Here is a 27,050-nt window from a genome sequence, read left to right as displayed (position 1 = left end):
TTAAAAACAAAAGATTATTTATTTATTTAGGTGCTAAAGATTAATAAATATATATATACAATGAGTTATTATTATGTTTTTAGATAAAAGATAGTAAATTTGATTAGTTTAAATGTTGAATAATATGAATTATTTGATATTATTGTTTAATACATACCACCAGGAGCATCTGGCATACGCTCGATTGTATATCTCTTTCCTTTAAGATATAAAATTGGAACACCAGGTACTTTACGAATACGTCTTCTAAGATCAGCATCACATGTTGCAACCATATATATACGATGCTAAATAATAAAATAAAGAAATGATAATTGTTAATTGTTATTATGATTAAATAATTGTAAATGATTAGATTTAACACGATCGTTCGTACCATTGTAATTCTATTGATAATACAATCATCAGCGTAAGTTCCTTTATGTAAACAAGTTAGACGTTGGAAACGTGGATCTTTTGAAACTTTGAGTGCAATTCTATACTTTGGTCCGAGTCTCTCCAACTCTGCTGCGCAGCAATCGGTGATACATGGTATACACTTTGCATAGAGACAATCCATCAAACCTTGAACTATATCGATCTTATTGGAGATTGAAAAATTTATGAAATTCGTATCTATAATAACATGATAGGGTGGTACCAACGCTTCATTAAACGAAAAGAACATATGATGTGATGTATCATCTGGTCTATATATTATCATATTTTAATACAGTTGTCAATATATATATATATTGTTATAAACTTAAAATATGGTGGTATATTAACTTTATAATACATACATAGCTGCTAATTTCTTATTAAACTCTGCTTGTTTCTTTGATCTTTCTATTTGTTTTTGTTTGTTTGTTTTTTGTCTATAATTATATATTTTGTTTGTTTTTCGTTTGTTTATTTGTTTTTTGTGTTAATAATTGATCAACGTTGCTCTAATCTATAATGAGTTGATTGATTAAAGTTCTGTTATACATACAAATGTTCACCTGATGTTTTGATCAATGGTATTTTCTTTGGTGGTGCACTTGGTTTTCTAGCCTTTATTGATTTTTAAATATTTAAATGTATTAGATTGATTGATTAGAATGATGATGTTTCTATAACGATAAATAAATATAATAATAACCTTACCATTTTCTATAAAAAGATATATAATCTATGTTTAATTAATTAAAAAAAGAAAAGAAAGATAAAGATAAAAAAATTGAGAAAAAATAAAATAAATTGTTTTTGTTTTTTTTTTTTTTTGGACAAAACGACCGAGTGTTTGTAAAGTGTTTAATTGAAAATTTTATTTGTTTTTTATTTTTTTACAATGGTGATTGATCACTTTAAAGTTTATGATTTATTTTATATTATTATTTAATGATGCCAATGAGTAGTAATTTAGACAACTTCAATCTACCACTATTAAATTCTGATTGAATTTGGTTGAGAATCTAATTTGTTAAATCATCAGTACAGATGATTCTTATGTCAACATCAACGGTATTGGAATTGATAGATCAATTAGAAAAAAGTCTAGTTAAAAATTGTGTCTTAACATCATGTTACTACGATAGTTGAATTCTTGTGTAATATAATGGCACTATACTCCTAGAAAAGAATATGTTTGGTAACCAAATTAGAATTGCATAGAAATAATAATCAAAAATACATACTTTCCCAGGAAGGGTGAAACTACCTCTGTCAGACATGTCAATGAAGAAAGGCTAGTCAAACATACGATTGAGTCATTGGTTGGATCACAAGACATACTATGGTAATAACATGCATGTTCTTGGTCAAATGGGAAGGATATCCAGATTACGAGACCAAATGGATAGAACAGAAAGATCTGCCATCAGAAATAATTGAGTTTTTCTATCCAGCACAAGTTTCAACTGACTCAAAGCTACACACATACCACAAAGAGCTTTGTTTTTTTTTTCTTTTATTCTTTCTCTCAGGGATATTTAATTAAATAGTCGTCATATTCTTCTTGCCAAGCGGGTGATTTTAATGATGTAATTGAAGTGGTGGTTGTGTGAAGTTGAAATTACTGAGCTGCTAACTAACTATTAAATAAATATTTATTAACCACTTATAAGCGATTGAAGTTGTCTAAATTACTACTCATTGACATAATAAATAAATAATATTATTAAATTAAGATGTACAAGATAAAAAACAAATTGGAAATCAATGTTGCAATGCTCGAAGAATCAAAATTTTTTTTTTGTGTATTATGCGAGTACGATCTTCGACCAAAAAGAATTGTATTTATTTGTATTGCAATAAATTAATAGTTTTTGGTTAATTCTCTATGCTACTATCTCTATCGTATTCTTTGATTTTTAATTTATCACTACCTGTGAAATTTACACTGATTCTTTTGAGTTTGTTTTTGATGGTGGAGAATCTCTTCTTCTCGCTGGACGGTGTCGATGGAGGTGGCATCAACGATGACGATGAATTTGGTGTATTCATAACGTTGCTATTGAGATTGAAACTTGGTGGATAAGGTGAACTAAATGAATCTCTTCTTGAATCTGGTGAATTGTTGTTATTACTAGTTGGTGTATTGTTAATGGTATTATTATTACTATTGTTTGTTCCTGAAGATACACTCTTTTGACGTAGACGTTTAATAAAGTTATCTTTCTTCTCGGGCTGCTGTTGATCTTTTCCAAGATCAAATGCATTGGAGTTGGGATCAAAGGTGGCTTCCATTCCATTGAGTGAAGCGGGTGATGAAGAGTAGGGAGATGGATAACCGTCACTCTCAGAGAATGAATTGGTTGCAGTTGTATTGTTGGTTGTGGTTGTAGTATTATTAGGTACCAATGGAGATTTACTGAGATTGGTTGCTGCACGCTCGAATTCACCGACCCATTCATTGGCTTCTTCTTCGCTGGCCGCCACAAACTTGTAGAGCTTACCGTTGTTCTGCGAGCCAAGATTGATTATCAATCCATTCGGTACGTCAGAGTTGAATTTCACACTGACATCGGGATCCTTCAACGATAGCGAGTATTTCTCACGATAGTAATACTTCATGTTGGTTTGTTGGCAGTTTTCATTGTTTCCATTGACACCACCACCAACACCAACACCGCTACCACCAATATTTGTATCCAACTTTGTGCTACACTTTGATTTTACTGGTTTTGTCAGTAGCAGTAAATCGGACAACAAGAACAAATAGTATTTCTGTTTGTTTCCAGTCTCTTCGAGTGCACCCTGTTTGACAAAGGTACGTCCACTCTTCATGAGTGAGATTCGCTTGTTGTCGTCGAGCAGCATCGTTTCGATCGACATCAAATTGCTGTAGTGAATGGACATCTCCAGCTGATTCTGAAGGAAATTGGAGATGTCTTTGATGAGTGAAAAGGCAGAGGCAATGTCACGACTCTCTGGATGATCCGATGGTGTACACTTGTTGAGATTCTCAAAGAGCAATTGGTACTTTTGAATTCGATTGATTGGCACTGAGAGCAGTGAAGTCAAGTCATTCTCTATCTCATTGGAGAGTGCAGCTTGCTGTCCAGTGAATTTGGAGAAATCTGGATTCAACTTGCACCAACTAAGAGTATTCATTGCATACTTAAAGTTATACATATATTTACCATAGATTGTTTTCATCTGTGTATTATTCACAATGAAAAATTGTGATATAGATTGATATTGTCTTGATGCCAATGTTGTATTTAATTCATTATTATTCTTGCTATTGTTATTGTTGTTATTATTATTACCTTTGTTATTATTGCTGGTTGAATTTGGTTGAATTTGAATTTGATTTTGAGATTGAGATTGACTTTGTGATAATATGGATGAGCTGTTTTTATATGGTTGAGACGATGCTGTCGTGTAGAAGGGTGAGAGTGTCTGGAAATATTTGAGAGTGGAGAGAAGCATTTGGTGGAGATCCGAGATTGTTTCAATGTTTGAAAAGATCGATGCAATCTCTTTGTAGTTCAACAATGGTTTGTTCATACGGAATTTCGATTGCAACGGTGCAAGATAATTCTTGAGAAGACAATCCAGCTGTTTACGATACTGATGCTCCGAGCTGATAAGTTGATCGACAATACCGATCCAGGTTTTCTTGGTTGTCAGTAGCTGCAGCTGTTGTTGATTCTCGTCGGCTGCCGGAGATGATGGCAACGACGGTGCACCAGTCAACTGCAATGGCAATCGCCAGCTACTTCGGAATCGATTGTATCTAGTTCTGAAAATCCAGCGTTTCGCATACGATTGCAGTCTGATTACGAGATCGGTATTCTCCTTCCAGAACATCTTGTCGTCCAACGAAATATTCAATCCACCGGTCATCAAAGAAGCGGATCGTTTCATCTCTGAAGTTGGAATATATTGGATATGAGGATACATCTCATAATATGGTTTAACATTGAGAATAGGTGTACCATTGACAATGTTTGGATCTGAAAACATAATGCTCAAAGAGTTCTTTGATATCTTTATAACTTTAGCTGGTGTAACTTCAATTAATTGTGTCATATTTCTTGATTTCTTATCACTATTAAATATAACCAATTTGTTAGTTACTATTAATTATTAAACATCTAAATCATACATACTGTAATATTCTTATCATATTTGATTGATAAACAATCCAAACTTTAGCATATCCTTCAATTCCAAACTCTTTCCAACCATTTATATATTGAGTTGTTGAGAGTTTGAGTACACCTTCTCGTTCGGTTTGTTGTTGGTTCAATCCAGAGATATTGCTGTTGTTGCTGCCATTGGATGCATTGTTTGTAACATTCTGAGAGTTTGAGGTTCTGAGTACATTCAATTTGGTTGCCAGTTGACCACCGAGACTCTGTCTCTTTCGATCTTTGAACAGTGTAATTGGATAGACATTTTGAATTGCTGGATCCATTGAGTTTAGTGACATATCGTTGCTCGCCGACAATCCATTGGCATTAGTCATCAAACCGTTAGAGTTGGAGTGGTTGGTTCCTACACTGGTTTCCAGTGTCTCCATCAACGCCTCTAAAATATGTATGATATCAGAGAATCGTGGACGATTCTGAGGCAAATACTGGCAGCATTTCAAACAAAGATCGAAAAACACAGTCGGACAATCGTTGGGTGCCGGAATATTCTCTTTGAGCTCCTCAACATTGATATCGAATCCATTGGTTGAATTACGAACCCAAAAGTCTTTTCCAGGTCTACGGAATGTAATGAGTTCCGCCAAGATAATGCCATAGGAGAATACATCGACACTCCAATCGTATTTCTTTTGCAGTAGAATCTCCGGTGCCATAAACGATGGTGTTCCACAGATCGACATACGTCTCAGCTTTCCAGTGGCGGCAGTTCCATTGCCGTTGCCGCCATACGGTGTGCTATCATTGGCATTGTCGTCAGAGTATTCTTCATCGCTACTGCTGCTGTCGGTGCCCGGCGAATACTGCGATCCAACACGCGCAAATCCGAAATCACAAAGTTTGGTATTCTGTAGATTCGGCAACACCAAAACGTTCTTTGTTTTCAAATCGCGATGCAATATATTTTTGGAGTGTAGGAAGAAGCAGGTTCGTGCAATCGACAGAGCCAGCTGTACACGCACTTGCCAACGAGGTGGCTTCGGTGTCTCCTTGACAAACAAACGGAGATCGGGTCCATCGACAAACTCCGTTATCAAATAGAATCCACTGGTGTGATGACAGGTTCCAAAGAAATGGACGACGTGAGGATGACGGATATAGCGGAGTGCCTTCACTTCACGCTCTGTATACTTGCAGTAGTCGGGGTCGTCAAACGCTGGAATCTGCTTGATTGCCACCTCCACACCCAAATAACTTCCACGATAGACATGTCCGAAATTACCTTTGCCAATGATCTCCTTAAATACCAAATCGTTGTACTCGATCTCCCATAGTTTTGAATGTGGTAATCCACCCACCATCTCTCATCCAAAATAAATATAATATAATCTAATAAACCTTTTATTTATTCTTTTTCCAAAAATAATTATTTTTTCCAAAAACTATCTATCCCTAACTTTTTCTAATGTACTTTATATAATTATATATATTTTTACTAAAATTACAACAACAAATTGAATTATTACTATTCTAATTATATAATATATTTTATGACCTGATTACTATTACAACTGTGTTTAATATACAATCGATTCAATCCAATCGAATCGAAAATGAATACAACTCTAAAATTAATTCTGCGCTAATAAAATAACTAACTAACTAACTATAATAATAGATAAAGGAAAGGAAAGTAATTTAGTAAATGAGAATAGTAGTAGGAACAATTTGGATGTTAAAAGTATGTGGAATAAACAATTCAATTGCAAAAAAAGTGAAGGGAAACCATCTTTATCAAAAATGGATGTTAAATACAAAAAAGCTTATATAATATATTGTTTTATGATTAAAACATTGAATATTTCTTCTATTTAAGAAAATACAACATTTAACACTTCAAAACATTGTTATATAAACACACAAAAGCAAACCATTAAAACAACACATATTTCATATAAACAAATAATTATAATATCTAACTTTTAATTAAAATGTGGTGTTATTTTTTTGTTTTGTTGAGAATATTTGAAAGGTAAGGTGGTGAGTATCATCTATAGTGAAGATGATGATAGTGATTATGATGATGATGATGGTTGATTAATCTAAGATGATAAATAATGATGATGCATGAATAAATAAATAAAACTGTTATGTTTTTTTGTATTATATTGCTAAAATACTATTATTTTACTATCACTGTTTGAATCTAATAACAATGATTGATGAGCAATTTAATAGATAGAATAAAAATTGATGTTGATAACTATAAGAGATGTGAATGATGATGCCAACAACATCCAATTTTCTTTTGAACCAAATTACCTTTTTCTTTTCTTTTCTTTCTATTTTTTTTTTAATTGCAACTTTTGTCACTTGTTAGTTAGTTAGCACATCAACAAGCAAATAATGAATAATAATACAACGAAATAAATAATTAAAAATGAATGATTTATCGGTATGATTGCTGACACTGATCAAAGGTGGGTCTTTTTTTTTATTCTATTAATTAGTTTTTTAAAATTTTGATGGATGCCAAAAAACAAAAAAAAACTAATTTTTGTCAAAATTTAATAGATCTTGAATTAATTAATGGGGTTTCGTTGAGATGAGCTGTTTTTTATAATAATAGTTTGATTCAAGATTTATAAAGTTAAGAATTATACAAAATATTTATTAATTAGTTAGTTAGTTTTTTGTCGTTTTGAAACATGATGGAATTGGATTGGTTCCACCTATTGCCAAACCACTCTGAACATTTTTGCATTCAAAGTAATTTGATGGGGCGTTTTGTACTACGACATTATCAAATGTGATGTTGATCATTGGATTTGTCTCACTGCCAATGATCACACCAGTCTTTTTGGGATCGATAATCTCGATGTTTCGGAGTGTTATGTCGATGTAGCTTGCATTGTTTGGCATGTTGCACTCTGCAAACGGTATCATTGGCCAGCAAAGACTGCAGGGTGCTGGTAAACAGATATCTACGTTGTCTGCTTGTTGTGCCGGTCCAATCCAGGTTGCCCATTGCTCTGGCTGATAGATGACAATGTTCTCATAGAGCACATCGGTAATCAATCCATCACCTCTGAACTTCATATAGATACCCTTAAAAGTTTTATGCATATAGCAATCTCTAAATGTAATATTTCTAACATCTGAACCTCCAATCGATCCAATTGTCAAACCGACTCCACTTGCATTCACTCTTTCGATCAACATATTCTCTGATCCATCTTTTACAGCAATACAATCATCTTGATTCCAAACTAAATATAAAAATAATAAGAAAATAAATCTATTCAACTTTAGATTTCTAACATATATAACATACCTGTACAATCATGAATCCAAACATTCTTTCCTGTTACATCAAATCCATCTGTATTAAATGCTCTTTATATTTTGAAATATTGTTAATTTATAAAACTTTTGCAAATTGGTAAAATGTTAAACAACAACTTTAACTAACTACTTACTCCATGTTATAGTCATCATGACCATCATAATCATTTCTACGATTAGAAATATGACTGTATCTTATTTCCAATCCATCTACATTGTAGATCCAAACTGTCCAGTATGGTGAGTTCTTGAAATAAAGATTCTCTAAAAGTATATCCTTAGAGTTTCCCATTGATAGCATTCTTGGTCGATTCTCCTGGTATTCCACGTAACCAAGTAATCCCCACCACGCTTCACCTTGGCCATCGAGCAAACCTTGATGAGACGAAGTCAGTGTAACATTAACGAAATTGTTGAATTGGAAACACTCAAGCACCTGACCATTTTCAGTCTTTGGCCAGCTATGAGTATTATCTGTGAATATTAGAGTACCATCGAATCGAAGAGTCACCGATTGTAGATTGTTTGCAATGATTCCACCAACTAGATAGATTGTTACATTTGGGAACAACAATTCATCTCCCGGTTGTAACTGTGCCAATGTTTGATTTAATAATGCACCATTCTTCCAAGCTGTCTCCAGTGATGGATCATCTGCTACTCCTTGATAAACTATAACCTCTCCATAAATAAAAACATTTAAAAACAACAAAATAGATATAAAATATAAATATAACAATTTATTCATTCTTTTAGAATTAAAGGGGTATGAGCAAAAGAATTAAAAAAATCTAAACCAATCAAACTTTTTTTTTGTGTATGAAATTTCTTCTTTTACAATTTTTTTGCATTGCACCAATAAATATCTTCTCAATTTTTTAGTTCCCGATTTGATTGACCCATTAAAAATTATATTACAAAAATTATTTGGAAATTTATTTAAATATATTGATTGTTTAAATTTACCATCTGAGTTTACGATTGAGATTTCTGAGTTCTCTGTTGTTTTCGTTTTGAGCGTCCAACATTCTTTGGTCCATTCTACGTTGTTCGGATTGCCAACGTTCGTCTCTGGCGTCACAACGACGACGATAGTCGAGATCCTCTTGTCTGTCTTGACGAGCCAATTTCTTTTGGTAACGTTCTTCGGCCAAGTCTGGTGTGACGAGGAACTCGATCTTGTCTTCAAGCTCCAAATCGGATGGTGAGATAATCATTCTGTCCAAATTGACCAAGATCAAGATGTGATCCTTGGATGGTGGTGCCATGAAGCTGGCACGTGCCCAATCGACACCGAATTTATTCTCTGTGAATTCCGATTCGTTGACCTTGCTGGTACCATCGATTCTGATTGTGTAGGTGTGTACTTCCTTCAATGCACGTTTAGCACTGAGATTTTCACGACACAACTGGATGACTGGATGCAGCTGTGCTGGCAACTGTAAGATATTCGAGAGAATTGGCTTGAAGTCGACGTGATTGTCGAATTTGGGGTGCTCGATAATTCCTTCCCAATCGATGACAACTTTGGCTGGCTGCTCGACTGCACCGGCCAAACGTTGCATTGTTTCTTGGAGTGGTGCGACTTCCTTACGCTTGATGAATCCACGGACGATTTGCATACGTAGATTCATAGCTGCCTCAATCTCACGACCGTACGACTCGAAATCTCCATCGGAATCTCTGAGGAATTTAACGATATTTCTGATTCCTACACGAATCTCCAAAACTTTACCTTTGAGTTCGGCGTAGAATCCAGCTTTGTCGGCAATCAATTTAATGGTGTCCAAATTGGATTGAACGGTTTGTTGAACCTCTGAGAATTCAACCAACTCTCCGAAACCTGTGATCTTTGGTAGTTCAGCTGGAATATCCTCGGCAAACTTGTGCATAAACATAATGTAGTCGTCCATGTTGGCGGCGAATGACGCCTCGGATTTCAATGAATTCCAATCGATTTGAAGATCGATTTGCTTTCCAATGACCTTGGAAATGGCAGCCTTGTTCTTGACGAGATCGATACGCTTGGCAATCTCTTCGTTGATCTTGAGGTCACGCAACTTGAAGACACGCTCCAACTCGATTCTCCATGGAGTGGTTGTGCCAGCAATAGCTGTTGTCAAGTTGAGTGATACATTCAACTGTGTTCCGCTCAGCTGGAACTCATAGAGATCACGTTGATTGTTTTGGCAGTTGATTTGGAAGTTGATAACTGATAGCTGAGTTTGGAGAGATTGCTTTACGGTGGCGTAGGTTGCAAGCGATGCCGATGGCTCGTGCTTCAACCAACATGCTCTCAACCAATTGGCAAACGATGCAATGACTTTAGTGTAAACAGGCTCCTCAAGTTCATGGAGGAAATTACGTTGTTCAATGAAACCAGTGTATTCGACTTGCACGGTGATTGGCTTGCCAATCAAAGCAGTCATTTCCTGTGAGACGGCAGCTAAATCTGACTTTGCCTTGTCGATGGCACGGTTGATCTTCATTGGTCTTGTACCTAAAACCAACTCCAGCTGGTAGTCCCATGATGCAATTTTAGCATCGTGTTGACCATCTGAGAAATTCAACTTGAAATGCAACTTTCCATCGCGGAGTGTGGCGATACAGTGTGGATCCTTTGAACGTTGTGCCTTGACGCTGTCGGAGGTGTCATACTCAATCTCGATGGTGTTGACTTTGGCAGTGTATTCACGCTTGACAATAGCATCTTTAGTGAGAGTTGCAATAGCTTGTAGACCTCTGTTTGGAACGCTGACAGCAATTCCTTTGATTGCCTTGTATGCAAATTGGTCCGATGCGAATCTCGAGTAGTTTCTCCAGGAATCGTAGTTCATAACGATTGGAACATTCTTTCCGGTGGCGCTCGACAAATCCTCAACGATATCGTCAATCTCTGGGAATGTATCTTGAATGGCGCATGGATATGCAACCTTGAGTTGCTCCTTGAAGAAGATGTTCATCTTTCTCTCAGAGTGAGTGAGTGTTGCTGGATCGTGGAAAGTTCCAGTGAATTCCCAGGTGTTGTTACCGGTGAATTTGACGTTCTCCTCCTTCTTACGCATGTCGTTGATAAAGATGAATTTGTTGGTGTTCAAGAACGCGGTCTTTCCAACGTCGTAACTGCAAATGTCGACGATGGCACGTCTCATATTCTCAATGAATCCCACTCCAGCCTTGAAGTTGGCGCATACTGCACGATAGGTGTTCACTTGATTCTCTGGTGTCTCCTTCTCGATGAACGACCAGTTGAAGAGTACAGTTGAGCTGTAGTTGGCGTCGGATGGCACGACAATCTTGTCCAAGTAGTTGGCTTTTACCTTGGCACGAACGGCGGCGTCGATTGTCTTGACGATACCTGGGATTAAAACATCACGCAACTCCACCTTGTAAAGACGTGCTTTGAACGAGTTGATGAATCTCTCTTTGAATCCTTTCGAACCTTCAGTACGATCTTCGAAAATCGATGTTACATTCAAAACACCTGGATCTGTCATGATGACAGTACGCTTGTCAAACATAGTCTTTCCGACTGCTCCCTGAACGAAATTGATCTTGATGACTTCTTTCTTCAAGATATCGATTTCCTCATTGGAGAAGGTGGCGAGTGCTGCAAATAGATCAGTTAGAATTGGATTGGACGCACCGATCAAGTTGTTTTCAATTCCCATCGATTCGTAACCTTTGGTGGTGAGGAACGACCAGTCCATTTCAATTGGACAGGTTGGTGCCATTGGATGTCCTTCGGTGGTAGTCAAATCTTTGTGAGCATTCAAACGAATGGCAAGTTCCTCTTTGATCAAAGTTACCATTTCTGGTTTCTTTGGTGCTGGTAGTGATGGACGTGCAGAGAATGCTTGGACAACCTTGGAATCGAAATAGAGTGCACAATTTCCAAAGTCTTCGAAAATGGTTTGAATTGTGAGGTGACCGTCTTCGTAAACTACCTTTTTGGCACCGGTTGAAGTACCAGCGATATTTTGAACGGTGAACGATCTGAGGTAAGCACGAATGTTGTCACCAATGGCAAAGTCGGAACAAGCCAATTTCAAAGCATTCAAAGTCTCACGCAACAAACGGTACAATGCCAAATTGACATTTCTAATGACTGTTCCCTGCTTCACTGCTGCTGGGTAAACCATAATTGATTTCCAGTCCAAATAGATTGGTGCACCGATTGGTTTATCCTTATCGTCCAACACCTTGAAACTGTCGATGATGGCATCGATTTCTCTGATTTGGAAAATCTGTGCTGGATCTGTGAAATTTGGTTTGAACTCCATTTCTGGTCTGCCCTTTTCCTTTGGTTCTTGGACGACTGGAGCTGGAGGAGGAGCAACTGCTACTGGTGCTGGTTGAGCAATTGGTTGTCTAACAACTGGTGGTGGATAACTTGGTTGAGCAACTGGTGCTGGCTGTTGGTAAACTGGTTGGACAACTGCGGCTGGTTGTTGATAGACTGGCTGAACTGGAGATTGATAGACTGGTGCAGATGGTTGACTGTATTTATCTGGAATGTTGTAGGATGGTCTGGATGGTTGAGCTGGCTGAGCTGGTTGAGCTGGCTGTGGTGCAGCGGCAACAACTGGCGCGGCAACTGGTTCTCTGAGTTGGGGTTGATATCCACTCTGTGGAATGAAGTCATTCAAACCGGCAGTGATTTTCTTCTCCAAATAGTAAGAGCAATTGATTGAATCCTCAAAGGTGGTGTTGATAATCAACATTCCCTCGTGTGAGAGAATAGCTTTCTTTAATGTGGAAGTCTTTCCAGGGACGTTCTGGAGAACGACGGAAATAATGTAGTCGGCAACCGCTGGCTTTCTGACTTCGTCGACCTTGGTAATGGCTGGAACGACTTGCTTGATAATATTGGCATAGTTTGTCTTGACCGCTCTCAACACAACGGTTTGATCTGGACTCTGTGCCAGACTGTTCCAGTCGACGTAAACTGGCATTTCGAAAGCTGGACGACCGAAAACCGATTGGTCGATAACAATTGGTTTGAGAAGTGCAAGAATTTCGAGTTTCAATGTTTCTTGTGCTGCATTTGGGTAGTTTGGAATGGAGAAATCCAATGTTCCGACGAGTGCAGCTGCTGGTGCGACTGGCTCTGGTGTGGCTGGCGCGGCGGCAGCTGGCACAGCCTCGAAAGCGGCCATCTTGTCTGGAACGACAGCACCTTGAACTGGACGGAACTCATTGCAAGCAGTGAGAATCTTCTTCTCCAAATAGTAGGAGCAATTCAAACTGTCCTCGAAAACAGTACCCACTTCCAAAGTACCATCGACATAATAGGTTGCCTTCTTTGAGGTAGATGATTTTCCTGGAACATTGGTAATAACAACTCTAGTTAAATAGTTTTGTACATTTGCCTTATGAATATTATCAACCTATAAATATATAATTATAAATAAGCAATTAATATATATTTTTAAATTTTCCAACTCTTTTTTTTGTTTTTTCAAATTTTCTTTTACCTTATCCAAAGAAGAACCAATTTGTTTCAAAATACTTGGAAGATTTGCTTTAATGGCACGCATTATATTGACTTGATCATTCTTTGAATAAGTCAAAATCGATCCAAAATCAACAAATATTGGTACCTAAAAAGTTTAAATATATAATATTTGAATAAAATTAGTGTTTTTGTTGTTGATTAGTTAGTTGTTTGTTTACTTACATTAGAATTGACTCCAACAATATGTATATCATATTTAATCTTGTTTTTTTCTAAAATATCAAGAATCTCTATATTATATTGAATTTTATTAATAAATAATCTATTTTAATGTTCATGATTAAGGATTCATACCATTTCTTGTATTATTTAAAGCTTCATCTTGAAAATTTGGAACTGGTAAACCTGGACTCATTTCCTTTATTATTGGTTATTACTGTTATACAAGTAGATTGATTTAGATTTTTATTAAAAATACAAAGATAATATATATGAATATTGAAAGAGAGTAACTTCAACTTATTAACTTATATTATAATTATATATATATATATTATGAATACAGATAATATAACTCTAGTTGACTAACTAACTGACTGAATATTTGTTGGGATTTTTTGAAACTGTTTTTGATTTGTCTGTAATTGGACAAAAGTTAATCGACTTTAAAGGTTTGTTTTTGGTAGTTGTTAAATTTAGGGATGGATTTGATGATTTAATAAAATATTAAAAAAAATAATAAAAAGATCTTTAAAAAAAAAAATTGGAGCTCAATAAAGATTTGTTGTTGTGTAAAATTTCAAAGTTAATCGAGAGCTCGCAATGGTCTTTGGGCACCCTAGATAGACAATCATTTTTTCTGTTTGTAACTTTTCGCAACTGTGGTTGATGTGATCATTAGATCGCCTGAATGTAAAAAAAAAAAAGATGTTGAGAAATTTTGATTTTTACATGACACAAAATCAAAGAAAATTTAAAACCTACACAGAAACAACACTGAATCGATGTTTTTTTTCATCAAACCATTGCTGTTTTTTAAAAAAAAAAACATAAAAATACAACAATAATCATAGTTCGTTAAAAAACAACAAGAATTTCAGGTGAAATCTGTAATTTACATCTGAATGATTAAAAAATAAAAAGAATAATTAAATATGTAAACTTGAATATTTTTTGTTACTAAATAAAAGATAAAAATAAATATAAAATAGACTATTTTAGTTTTTTTTTTTAAGCGAATAAATAAATTTTTTATTATTGTTGTTTGTTTTGTTCATCTTTTTTTAACAGATCAAAAAAAGGAGGGAGGGAAAGACAAGACCACTTATCAATTATCTAAATGTTCAAAACTTTTATAAATAAAAAAGTAAATTAGTATTAACTTTTATAACTTATAAATTTGATTATTTTTAACAAAAAAAATAATATAATAATATAAAGAGTATATATAATATTCATAAAATAAGACATCAGAGATCTTGATGATTAAATAGAGTCATCAATTTGATTCCAGTAGTAGCAAATGTTATCATCATAACCTTATTTTATAGAAAGAGAATAGATAGAAAGATAGACTATTTAATTAAATATACATACATTGACCAAAAGAGAATGTCTTCAAACAGTCCACAGTGAATCCGTTTTATTCGCTCGTCTGTGGAGAAAAAAAAAAAGTTTTTGAAAAAAAAAAAAGTAATTTATTTTTTATTTTTACGTACTTCAATTTTTATACGTTGTAAATGTTGTTGTCAAACAGTTTATTTATAAGATTATTGATGTCATTGACAATTGATTTTCAAAGCAATAAGAACAAATGTTGTACAATTAAGTAATCAAGTGATCTAATTATTGAATTGAGTTGAATAGCGGGTTTTTGTTTGTTTGTTTGTTACAAATACATTTTGAGGTATTTGGTGATTAATTATGGCGTGTGAAAGTGAAAGTGAAAGTAAGGTAAAGTAAGGTACTTTATCGTACTTTTGATTAAGTGTTGGAAATATATGTAAAATCGCAATTGAAAGTTAGAGGGAAAAAGAAAAGAAGAGTGAAAGAAAAGAAAGATTGAATGGTTGGGAGTTGAATGATTGAATGAAGTTGTTATATGGATTATACAGTAATATTATTAGTATAATATTGATAGGAATCGTAAGATTTGGTTGTCCAATTTCCAATACTATCGGAAATCATTTTGTCTACGAATTCTTCACATTGAGCGTCGCTAGTTAAATCAAGACGGAATCTGTTTCTAAAGTTATCTACAACACCTTCTTTTGTTAGACATCTCAATGTTGTATCTATATATATATATGTGTATTGATAAAAGTTTGTTAAATAGTTAGTTTTCAAGTTGAATGAAAGATAGATTGGTTGTTTTTTTGATAGTTACGTGGAATCATTAGTTCTATCATCATAAGGAACTCTTGGTAGTGTTTTCTAACTTGAAGGAATCCACAGAGTATCAGTGTCTTGAAATATACAAATCGGTCGGAACTGCGCCCACCCATGAGTTCGAGGATTTCGTCGGTCAGCTTGAATGGCGCGCTCTCAAAGTTGATCGAACCGGGACTGGTCGATAGCAGGAATCCATAGTCGATGTGAATGAGATGACCTTTGCGATCGATTAGTATGTTACCGTTGTGACGATCCTTGATCTGTAGGAAGTAGCACACCAGCGAGTAGCCGGCCAACGACTCTATAAAGTTGGTCTGGGCGTCTTGGAACGATTTGGTTTTCTGATCACCGTATGCACGCACAAAGTAATCGGTGAGTGTGCTGTACTTTGGACATTTCTTCTTGAGTGTGTCGAGTGACGTAGAGTCGGGGATGGTTTCGATCAGCCCGGAATCCTGGCCAGTTGCAATCACGAGGTATGGACGCAGCCAGAGTGGAAGATTCGTCTTTTTAAAGATTCTAAAGAATTGAGTGATCAGTTGCATCGCCAGTTGCTCCTGGCGGAGATCGTCGCCACTCTTTACGATGAACGATATCAGTCGCCAACCGTTGATGCTGCGATACGGTGAGATCTTCCATATCTTCTTTTCCTTCTCTTTCCATTGTTCGCCGTAGATTGTGTTGAGAATCGCGTTTCTCGCTTCGTTTTGCGCGCGTGTAGAGTCGTCTTCGTCTTCGCATTCCGTCTCTGACGCCTGTGGGTCGTCCGCATCGTCGTCGGTTAGCTCGTCGTCGGGAATATCGACAAGTTTGCCAGAGTCTGTAGAGTCAGTGTAGAAGTAGGTGTCGCTATTCATCTTTACCTCCAGGTAGAGCATATAGGGAACACGCTCCCTGGAGTTCAAACAAACCGCTTCCTCGTGGACGATTCCCATCACTTGGAATGTCGGGTACACGGGGAGGATGATGCTGGATCGCTCGAATACCTGGTCGTTCAACTGCTTCAGAATGACACGCAGCGTTGCATTGCGTAGTTCCCGTTGTTTGGCGCGATCGCCATTCAACATCGGGATGGTCAACAGGAAGTTGCCAATCTTTGAGAGTATATTGATAAAGTGAATCTCCGAGTAGAACGGACTGTAGTTGAATATCTTTTGTTTGGCCGACGATATATCGAGCAAATCAAAACAGAATGCATACGGACTCATAGCAGTGGAGGCCAATGAACTGCCAAAAGAATTCGTCAGCAACTTGTTATTGACAATCTGCTGTTGAATCGATGGTTGAATCTTGATTTGTTTCAAACTATTGCCATTGCTATTGATCAACTTGCTAGCTTGGAATCTACTCATATTCTGTTGAATAGACTCCACACTGATATCATCAATATCAAAACTATTAACTTTTATCTTTGAGAATGTCTGTTTACATTCTTGTTGTTGTTGTTGTTGATAGTTCTGTTGTATTTTAGTATTGATAAAAATATCACCATTCGACAGCTGTGAATAATCCTCTTGTTCATTGTTGGTTGTTACATCGGATCCTAGATGATGGCTATGTTGAAGTGATGTATTGCTGTTGCTGGTCGAATTGTAATTGTCCTCGTTGATACTACTGTGATTGTCTGCTTCCGATACACCGTCAGTCTCAATCGGTGACTCTGAATCGTGATCGCCAATCCAATCTACCTCTGAAACTACTTTACTTCCTCGATTACTACTACTACTGTGACTACCACTACTACTAATACCACTACCACTACTTTGTTTCAAGTTGTTACGCGCTGCTTCTGCTTCTTCCATATTCTTAATCTGGTCGGCCATCGAACTAGATAGACTACCAAAGTTATTGACAACATGTTTATCCTGTCCGTTGGCTGCTTCCACCGAATTCGATTCAAAGTATCCTTCGTCGATAATCAACACTGTCTTATCAGATAGACTCTCTTCCAACAACGGTTGTTTATACTTTGGTGATAACTTCAAAGCGGCATCAATCATACCTATAGATGCCAATTCACATCCTAAACAATAGCATAACAATAATCAATCGATTAGTTTAGTAAAACATATATAAACATATATAAAACAAAGAAGAACAAACAAATTGTAAACAACATACTCTTCCAAAGTAATTTAGCACTATCGATTGTTTCTGGATGTTGGTCGCTAGCAAAAGAGTTTAAGAGGAAAAAGGTTTGAACGGCAATGACCAAAGATGATTTACATTTTTCAAGTAACATTACAATGATTGGTTCTTGTTTGTGCTCAACACATACATGACTAACATTAGATGATTAATATTATAATATTCATTAGTTAGTTAATGATGAATGAATAAATATCGTATACCTGTTGTATTTTGTTTTGTTACATACACAATTTGAGGTAAAAACAATTGAAAATCGGTATGAGGTAGTTTTGTGATTCGCTCACAGACATGCTCTTGAATGGCAGGACGTTTAATCGATTGAAGTAGCCACATCATACCGATATCGATAGAGAATGACTCTTTCAGAGGATCCTGTTGTTCTGCCGGTTCTTTATTCTTACGTTTCCTTCTGCCTCTTGCCAACGACATTTGCTTTCTAATCTTTTTCTTCAGTTCACTCACAACCATATCACCCTTATCATGAATAGTATCTACCAAATGATTGATACTTTCATTGAATTGATGTAAATGTGGATGTGTATGAGAAGAAGATGATGATGATGACGATGTTGTAGTTGTTGTTGAACTTGATTCATTATTTGATTCTAAATTACTTGTATTATTATTATTGTTATTATTATCTATTGATTTATTATAACTATTATTATTATTATTATTGTTGTTATCATCTAATGTATTTATATTATTATCTTTATCTTTTTCTCTTTCTCTTTCTCTTTGTAATTCTTTTTCACGTTCACGTTGTTCTTTTAGTTGTTGTTTCTGTTGTTTCTGTAGTTGTTTCTTGTCGATGATTACATCGTCGTCTGCAGGTGTGTTATTATTGATCTTGTCAGTCTCGATAATTTTGTTGATGGTCGATATAAATTGTTTCTGTTCCTCTGGTTGTGCCACATTCAAACTCTGTGATGACAATGAATCTTTTTTATATTTACTATTATTATTATTGCTATTGATAGTACCACCATTGCTGTTGTTTCCATTTCCACTGCCACCATTACCACCTCCTACAATGAGAGCGCCAGAGAATGATGTCGATGTAGGTGATGTCTTTACTTGATGTGAATGGTCAAATATCTCCATTTTTATATAATTATTATTAATAATAATAATATTATTATTATTATTAAACTATTTTTTTAATAATGATATCAAACAACACTTGTGTAATCTATATTTAAAATAAAGTATTATTATTTTTTAATTATTAAATAAAGTTAACAACAACAACTATTACAAATAAATTAGAATTATAATAATAATTATTATAATAAAAAATAAATTAACTTAAATAGATATATAGAGAATTAAATAAAATCTATTATTTCTAATTTTGTTTACATCAAACTAATGTGTGTGTTTGTTGTTTGTTGTTTGTTTTGTTTGTGTCGTTTGTTAAGAAAAAATAAACAACGACAACAACAAACAATACAATGCAATTAAATGTTATTGAATTATAATTAATTAAAAGTCAAACATGTGATGTGATTTTTGTCTTTGTTTGTTTTTTTTGTTTTTATAAACTATATGTTAAAATATGACTATATTTCACAATTGTACAAAATAATATAAATATGTGTATAATTTTAAATTGTATAAATGTTGTTGGTAATGGTATGAAAAAAATAATGTTTATAAATGTATGATTAAAAAAAAACACAAAATTACACCAAAAATTAGGGAAAACTAAATTAATTTGGTGAGTTTTTTTGTTTTTTGTTTTTTTTTTTTTGTTGTGACTGAATTTTCTCGCAATGTATCCGATCTTTATAAATATTGATATTTCGATTTAAGAATTGATTATTTAGATAAAGATCTTACTGTTTTTTTTTGATTTATTAGTTTCTATTTAACATATATTGATTTGATTTGGTATTTAGAATAAAAGTTTGATTTTATTATATATTGAAATTTGTATGATGACGAAAAATAAAAATGATATTAATTAATCGATAGTTAGTTACACACAATATTAAGATGGAACCAAAAAAAAAAAAAAAAAAACAATAAAAATGAAAAAAAAAAAACATCAAAACAACTCAAAATAAAAATTTAAAAATAAAAAGGAATGATATGTTCCTTCAACGACCAGGTCATTTTTATTGTTGTGTCGTCTTAAATTTAGTCTGGTAAACATTTAACTGTTTTTTTTTTGGCACTAATCCACTCACAATGGAAATAATTTTAAGGGGTTTTAAATTTATCTTTTTAAATACTGATGGTTTTTATTATTTTTATCAAATGTGTTGAGCATACCTTTTAAAAATAGAAAGATTGATAATTATAACATCTAGATGTGATATATATGATTACTTAAGTAACACCAAACATAAAGTAAGTCGATTTATATTTTTTTAATTATAGGATTGGAATTGTTAGTGTTGTTTGATTGATGTTTTATAATTTTTATTTTATTTTAGTTGTTTATTTGTTTTGATTTTTTATTGTTTTAATTAAATAATGTTTTGTTTGTTTTGTTTTATTATTATTAGTTGCTGCCTAGGTATGTTAATTCTGCATGTAAACCTATTTACATAAATAAATACATGTTGGAAAAATGAAGAAAGAGAAATAAAGAAATAAGAAATAAAGAAAAAAAAAATAGAAAAATGAAAAAATATTGTTTAGTTATAAAATTTAAATAAATAAATGAATTTTAAAGTTAAATTCAATTCTAAAATAAATAAAGTTTTGAAATAATTATATATACCTTGAGTTGTTTTCCACTGAACATCTTTCCGTTGAGTGCCACTATGGCATTGTGAGCGGCGTCGAAATTGAGGTAGTTGACGATTGCGTTGTAACTATCGATGATCTTGACACCGGAGATCGGTCCAAACGGTCCAAACAATTTGTAGAGAAAGCCTTCGTCCGAGTTCAGTGGCAAGTTGGAAATGTGAACTGTAAACAGCAGTGAAAAATTCGGTTGAATATAAGATTGGTTGTAGGCTATTTGATTGTTGTTGATTGGGTGGTTTGTTGATTAACATTACGAACACACACGCACAACAAAACAAATAGAGTATCAACATCAATTTTATATGACAGTGAGGACAACCAAAAAGACATAACAGACGACAGGGATAATTAAATAAAAAATTTTGGGGATAAACAATTAATTATAGTAGTAGATTGTTTTGTTTGTTTGTTTTTTTTTTTTATAATAATAAATAATAAATAATAAAGAGTTAGTTATATCCATCCATTATTATTATTGTTGAGTAAAAGTTGGTGGTGATATTGTTGTGGTGATGGTGATGATGATGATTGATAGGATGATGATGAAGAAGATGATGAGGGTGTAGATGTCGATGATGATGATGATAGATGAGGTGAAGATGATGTTGTTATTATCGAGTGAGAAGAAGGTAAATGATAGATACCGTTCATCATTTGTGACTGTAGTGCAGCCATTTGAGGAGTATAATATGAAAAATAAGGTGATTGCTGTGCTGCGGCTTGTTGCTGTGCTGCTGCTTGTTGCTGCATCGACGAAAAGTTTCGTCCGATCGGGTCGTATCTCGATTGATTTCCTGTATTTCTATAGACATTGCCCATGTATCCCATATTATAGGACATTCCAAAAGCATTGCTATTGTTATTCGAAAAGTTATTCATATTTTGATTGTTCATAAAATTGCTATTGTGGTGGTTATTTTGATTATTGAAATTGCCACTATTATTATTGTTGAAACCATTATTATTATTATTATTGAAGCTATTATTTCCATTGCCATTATTATTGAATCCATTGTTCATATTATCATTAAATTCATTATTATTATTATTATTAAAATTATTTTGATTATTATTATTATTATTATTTCGATTATTATTATTATTCCTATTATTATTATTATTATTATTATTTCTATAGTTTCTATTATTTTGATTATTATTATTATTATTATTATTATTATTGTTTTTATTAAACTTATTCTTTATACTATTATTATTATTACCATTATTATTGTTGCTACTATTATTATTATTATTATTATTTATATTATTACTACTATTATTTAAACTATTATTTTCATCTTTTTGATCTGCGAATTTCACATATATTGGCCCGGTTTGACAAGGTATGTTGGCGCCGTTCATAGCCGACAATGCAGTGAGTGCATTGCGACGTGCTGAAAAATGAACGAAACCGACACATCGACTGGATCCAGTGTTTGGATCGACAAGAATTTTCGTTTCGACAACCTCGCCAAACTTTGAAAATGCCTCGGCCAAATCCTCTTTTGTCACTTGTGGCTCCAGTCGATTGACGTAGAGATTGGCATGTGTCGACTGCGACGATGTAGCCGTTGCGTAGCTCACCTTGAGGAACTTGAGATCGATAGAGTGACCGTTCATCTGCTCGATTGCAGCCGTTGCACCCTCGGGAGTGGCATACTTGACAAAACCGTATCCCATATTCTTGGAGTTACCACGCTTCGTTACCACCTTGTAAGAGACGATCTCTCCAAAGTTTGCAAACATATCACGTAGATCTTCAGATGAGAAATGTTTCGGTATGTTGTTTATAATTAAATTGGTGAGAGCATCCAAATCTGGATCCTCACCATTGTTATCATTGTTATTGCTGCTGCTACTGCTGTTGCTACTGTTATCATTATTATTATTTTGGTTGTTGTTGTTGTTGTTGTTGTTTGATTGAATTTGTGTTGGTGTTGATGATTGATTTTCACCACCAACACAACCACTGCTGGTTTGCAAAATATCCGGATTTATTATTTGGTTCGGATTGTTGTTATTGCTAATTTGATCACTACTAATTTGATCTATATTTTCATTTCCGGCAATTTCCAGCTGATTATTACTATTATTGTTGTCTTCTTCTTCTTCTTCTTCTTTTTCTTCAGAGTGTTCTACTTCGTCTTCATTGCTAAAATCAACTTCGTTGTCCTCTGAGTGTTCGTCTTCCTCGTAGTCTTTCACTCTGTGTTTATTGTCACTCTCATTGTAGAATTTATCTTCATCTGTACCACTCATATTATTAAACTTTGAACAACAATGATATACTTGTATATATCTACTATCTTCACTTCACTTCAACGTTTTTCTTTTCTTTTCTTATTCTAAAATTTTTCCAATGTGGTTTCCAACAACAACAACAACTGTTTGTCTTTCTTCTCCTCTCTTCTCTGTGTTTGTAGACTTTATAAATAAATAAATAAATAAATAGAAATATAAAATATCAACAAACAAACAAATTAACTAACTAGTTGCTTATTGATATTCTAACAAAGTAAGTATATATATAAATAAAAATTTCTATAGATATATATATAAATATATATTATATATTAATTATTTAATCTATTATAAATTAAAGCAATTTAAATGTTTAAAATTAAATTAAATAATACTGTTATAGTAACACTAAACTTATTGATTGGTTGATGTCACACAAAAATAAAGATATTTGAAGAATTTGGGGGGAACGCGTTTGATTCAACATAAAACAAAACTTTCTTTTTTTCTATTTTATTTTATTTTTTTTCTTTGTGTTTTTTTAACATAAAATAAAAAAAATTTTAAAAGAAAAACGAAACGAAAGATAAATGAAATTTTTTAAAATTAATATAATTTGTTAAATTTTTTTGAGTCAAATATGTTTTTCAAGAGAATAAATCATTTATAAGTTATATAAAATAATTGATTATTTTGTTTATGTTATCAGTTAATAAAAATAAATAAAATTTAGTTCTTTCAAACCTTTGGGTTACTACATGATTTTATTGTGTCAAGTCCCACATAAAAAATAAATATATAAATTAATATTGATTTTTTTTTTTTTTTTTCTCCAAGTTAGCTGTCATATAAAATTAATTTCAAAGTAATATAATGTAAAGGTTAAAATCTTAATAACTTTAGATATTTGAAATGATATCAAATTACTAGCATATACTTTTTTACTTTGATTTTAGGGAATGAATAAATTGTTAGTTTTTTTTTTTTTCCTACACTTTAATTTTATTTCTTTATCTTTTTTGAAAATAGTATTTAAATGTAAATTTTCTTTAAAATCAATTACAAGATATGATAAGATATGATAAGATCTAACCAATAGAAAGTTATAACGAATATGAGTAGTTAACTTTTTTTTTTGATCCTATGAAAATTCCTAACTGGATTTTATTTAAATTAATTTTTTATTTTTTAAAGTTTTTTTTTAATTTAAAATTTTTTTATTTTCTTTTGCTGCAAAAATTAAAGTGTGGATCGGGCTTCCTTCTTTAATTTTTCATATTAGATGATAAGATTATTAAATAATCAATTTAAATGTAGTATTTATTTTTAGATATATAATAATAAAAACAACAAGATCAATCAATATATATTCTTCTTCATAGTCACTAGAATTTGCACAAATTAATTTGTAATAACAACAAACTTATTTAGAAGTTTTTTTTTTTTTTTTTCATATTCCAAAACTTTAAGACAAAAGTGTTATTATTTAATAATTAGTATTAATATCTACTTTCTTATTAATAATATCAAATCAACACTCAACATACATAATTATTTATTTATTCATTCATAACAAAATCACTCCACACATTCTCAAAGCCAACCGTCACAATTACTGACTTTAAATCTAAAAAAAAAAAAAAATTTTAAATTTTTTGATCAAAAATCCCAAAACCTGTAAGTCAGAAAAATTAAAACAAATCTATTTTTAAATACTATTGCATGCATTGTAAAAGTTATTACAGTTCTTAAATCAATCACCATCATCATCACCAACATCACCAACACTTAATACCAAAACTTTAACTGTTTGCTATTGATCTTATGAATCATCTCAGCTCTTATAGTATGTACATTATTATCGAATCAGAAGCAATAAAAAAAGTCATCATTTATCATATGCAGGTCTTTTACTAGGATTCGGTTGTCAATACCGATAAATAATCGATCAATCGGCATATGATGATAATTTTTATGATGATGTGATAGTAGATAAGATCTAAAGAAGATAAATAGATATAAGATAAGATAGATAGATCTTAGATAGATATTTATATTATAATTACAAAAAAAGCAAAGTTGAAACAAATACAAATTACATTTGTAATGTTCAATATTTACAAACATAATTATTTATTTATCTATTTTTGTATTTTTATAAATTCAAATATATATATTCAAATTGATTAACATATTACAAACATATTACAAATTAAAATAATAACAGATATATTATTATATCTATCTTTCTATTTTAATACTTTTAAATATTTTATTGATAAATGGTAGTAACCACTAACACACAAACAAAACAAAACAAAACAACAACACAACACAACAACACACAATCTAATTATTATTTTTTAATTGTTTTTTTTTAATCTTCTTTACCTCAATTACTTTACTTTTAAAAACAAAATAATTATTAAATAAATATTAAAAAAAAAACAAAAAAACAGTAATATTATATTTAATTAATTGTTTTTGTGTATGTGTTTGTTTTGTTTGTTTCTCACTCTCTTATCTTTTCATTCATTTTATAAATTTTGAAAATTTAAAAAAAAAACAAAACAAATTAATATCCTACACTGACTTTGCTTCACACACTAAATAAACCACTACCACTGCCACTATTGAATAGTAGTGTAAATTATTGTTCTGTTATATTTGTTCTAATTAGTTCTTTGTTGAATATCCAAATTTATAAGCAAAACAAAGCAAAGCAAACAGTTTGTGAATTCATTCAATAATCATAAAACAACAACAACAAGCAGCAAGCAAGCAACACATTAAAAATATGATTTTGACATTTATGATTATAAATTTCAAACAAAACTAAACTAAATCAAATCAAATCAAAATCAAATCAGCTAATCAATCAATCAATCAAACAGTCAATAAGTTTAAAAATTAAAAATCAAATCAAATCAATCAGTCATTACAAGTAGAAACAACAATAACAATAACATTTAAAACAATACAACAGCATCTCTAATATAGATATTAGAATTTGAATAAATTTCATTTAGGACGAGCGCGCATCGATAACAAATCACTACTAAACAAATAATTTTATTTTTTTTTTTTGTCAAGAAAGGAAAAAAGTAATTTAAATTAAAAAACAAAAAGAAGATAATAATAATTCATAACTTATATTGTCATAGTCCATACATACATATCATACACAACATTTAGTATCATCATACCATCACATCATCATCATCATTAAGTTATTACTACTTTATTTTATTGTTTATGAATAGTTTTAAGCATTATAATATAATTGCAACCAAACAAACAACAACAGACCAACAATAACAACAACAATATAATAAATAAATAACTTGATCAACTAATACTAATAATACTACTATTACTTTTAAAAAACAAAAAGTTAACGGAAATATAGTTAGATTTTAATATTTGTTTGTTAAAAATTTTTATAATTCCAATTTTAGGTAAATGTTTTAAAAATATAATTTAATATTGTTGTACATTCAAATTCAAATACAGTCAATTCGATTCGATTCAATTCAATTCAATTTCAATCAACAGTTTCAATTCGATTCAATTCAATATCGATTCTATTCAAATTTGAAAATTCAAGTTTAATGACAGTTGACAGCACAGCAATTATAATCATAAATGTCAGCAATTATAGTGATATGTTTAGAAATCAAATACAACAACAACAACAACAATAACAACAACAGCAGCAGCAGCAGATAATACATAGCAAATTAAATCAATTTCATATCAACAGTAACATCTTACTTATTCAAATTTGACGATTGTAACAGCCATTCAATTTCATTGACATATTATACATATCATATCATCGAAACAAATCAATCAGTCATTGTTGTAATTGATCGATCACATCACAATAGTGTCAACATATACGTCAGTTTTTTGTTGGCAACATCGTATTATATTGGTGTCATTTTTTTTTTTAAATATAAACACTTTCACAAACAAGACACAAACAGCGCGTGACATGTCAAAAAAAGGGTAACTTTAAATCGCTACCCTTTTTCTTTCCCTTGTCCTCCCAAAAAAAATTTTAACTTTTTTTTTTTTTTTTTTTTGACCATCTTTTCTCAGATTATAAAATTTAATCATAAAAAAAAAAAAAAAAA

General features: G+C 32.3%; 8 protein-coding genes across 8 annotated transcripts; all 8 read right to left on the bottom strand.

Moving 5' to 3' along the window:
* Window positions 1–22: 22 nt before the first annotated feature.
* Window positions 23–1,753, bottom strand: fcf1 (rRNA-processing FCF1 family protein; the record flags this gene model as incomplete). Its single annotated transcript, XM_020571769.1, has 7 exons — window positions 23–33; window positions 158–287; window positions 377–689; window positions 783–857; window positions 974–1,035; window positions 1,552–1,593; window positions 1,724–1,753. 7 exons carry the CDS (start codon window positions 1,751–1,753, stop codon window positions 23–25), a joined length of 663 nt encoding a protein of 220 aa, XP_020438292.1.
* A 539-nt stretch (window positions 1,754–2,292) lies between these two features.
* Window positions 2,293–5,923, bottom strand: PPL_00748 (uncharacterized protein; the record flags this gene model as incomplete). The annotated part of the gene is made up of 2 exons (XM_020571768.1): window positions 2,293–4,519; window positions 4,581–5,923. 2 exons carry the CDS (start codon window positions 5,921–5,923, stop codon window positions 2,293–2,295), a joined length of 3,570 nt encoding a protein of 1,189 aa, XP_020438291.1.
* An 81-nt stretch (window positions 5,924–6,004) lies between these two features.
* Window positions 6,005–8,655, bottom strand: PPL_00747 (uncharacterized protein; the record flags this gene model as incomplete). Its single annotated transcript, XM_020571767.1, has 6 exons — window positions 6,005–6,032; window positions 6,149–6,204; window positions 6,777–6,904; window positions 7,307–7,831; window positions 7,897–7,958; window positions 8,042–8,655. The coding sequence occupies 6 exons, from the start codon at window positions 8,653–8,655 to the stop codon at window positions 6,005–6,007; spliced, it is 1,413 nt and encodes a 470-aa protein (XP_020438290.1).
* Window positions 8,656–8,869: 214 nt separating this feature from the next.
* On the bottom strand, window positions 8,870–13,780 carry PPL_00746 (uncharacterized protein; the record flags this gene model as incomplete). Its single annotated transcript, XM_020571766.1, has 4 exons — window positions 8,870–13,297; window positions 13,385–13,510; window positions 13,588–13,655; window positions 13,720–13,780. The coding sequence occupies 4 exons, from the start codon at window positions 13,778–13,780 to the stop codon at window positions 8,870–8,872; spliced, it is 4,683 nt and encodes a 1,560-aa protein (XP_020438289.1).
* Window positions 13,781–14,708: 928 nt separating this feature from the next.
* Window positions 14,709–16,419, bottom strand: PPL_00745 (phosphatidylinositol 4-kinase; the record flags this gene model as incomplete). The annotated part of the gene is made up of 4 exons (XM_020571765.1): window positions 14,709–14,714; window positions 15,478–15,659; window positions 15,752–16,262; window positions 16,300–16,419. 4 exons carry the CDS (start codon window positions 16,417–16,419, stop codon window positions 14,709–14,711), a joined length of 819 nt encoding a protein of 272 aa, XP_020438288.1.
* Window positions 16,420–16,605: 186 nt separating this feature from the next.
* On the bottom strand, window positions 16,606–19,011 carry PPL_00744 (phosphatidylinositol 4-kinase; the record flags this gene model as incomplete). The annotated part of the gene is made up of 5 exons (XM_020571764.1): window positions 16,606–16,893; window positions 17,160–17,213; window positions 17,292–17,779; window positions 17,878–18,038; window positions 18,134–19,011. The coding sequence occupies 5 exons, from the start codon at window positions 19,009–19,011 to the stop codon at window positions 16,606–16,608; spliced, it is 1,869 nt and encodes a 622-aa protein (XP_020438287.1).
* Window positions 19,012–21,120: 2,109 nt separating this feature from the next.
* PPL_00743 (uncharacterized protein) lies at window positions 21,121–22,929 on the bottom strand (the record flags this gene model as incomplete). The annotated part of the gene is made up of 1 exon (XM_020571763.1): window positions 21,121–22,929. One exon carries the CDS (start codon window positions 22,927–22,929, stop codon window positions 21,121–21,123), a length of 1,809 nt encoding a protein of 602 aa, XP_020438286.1.
* Window positions 22,930–24,470: 1,541 nt separating this feature from the next.
* PPL_00742 (uncharacterized protein) lies at window positions 24,471–25,447 on the bottom strand (the record flags this gene model as incomplete). Its single annotated transcript, XM_020571762.1, has 4 exons — window positions 24,471–24,538; window positions 24,673–24,724; window positions 24,826–24,910; window positions 25,428–25,447. The coding sequence occupies 4 exons, from the start codon at window positions 25,445–25,447 to the stop codon at window positions 24,471–24,473; spliced, it is 225 nt and encodes a 74-aa protein (XP_020438285.1).
* Between the last annotated feature and the right edge of the window lie 1,603 nt (window positions 25,448–27,050).

Source organism: Heterostelium album, assembly GCF_000004825.1.
Source record: "Heterostelium album PN500 unplaced genomic scaffold PPL_scaffold1, whole genome shotgun sequence".
Lineage (NCBI taxonomy): Eukaryota > Evosea > Eumycetozoa > Acytosteliales > Acytosteliaceae > Heterostelium > Heterostelium album.
This window is presented reverse-complemented; position numbering and strand designations above follow the sequence as displayed.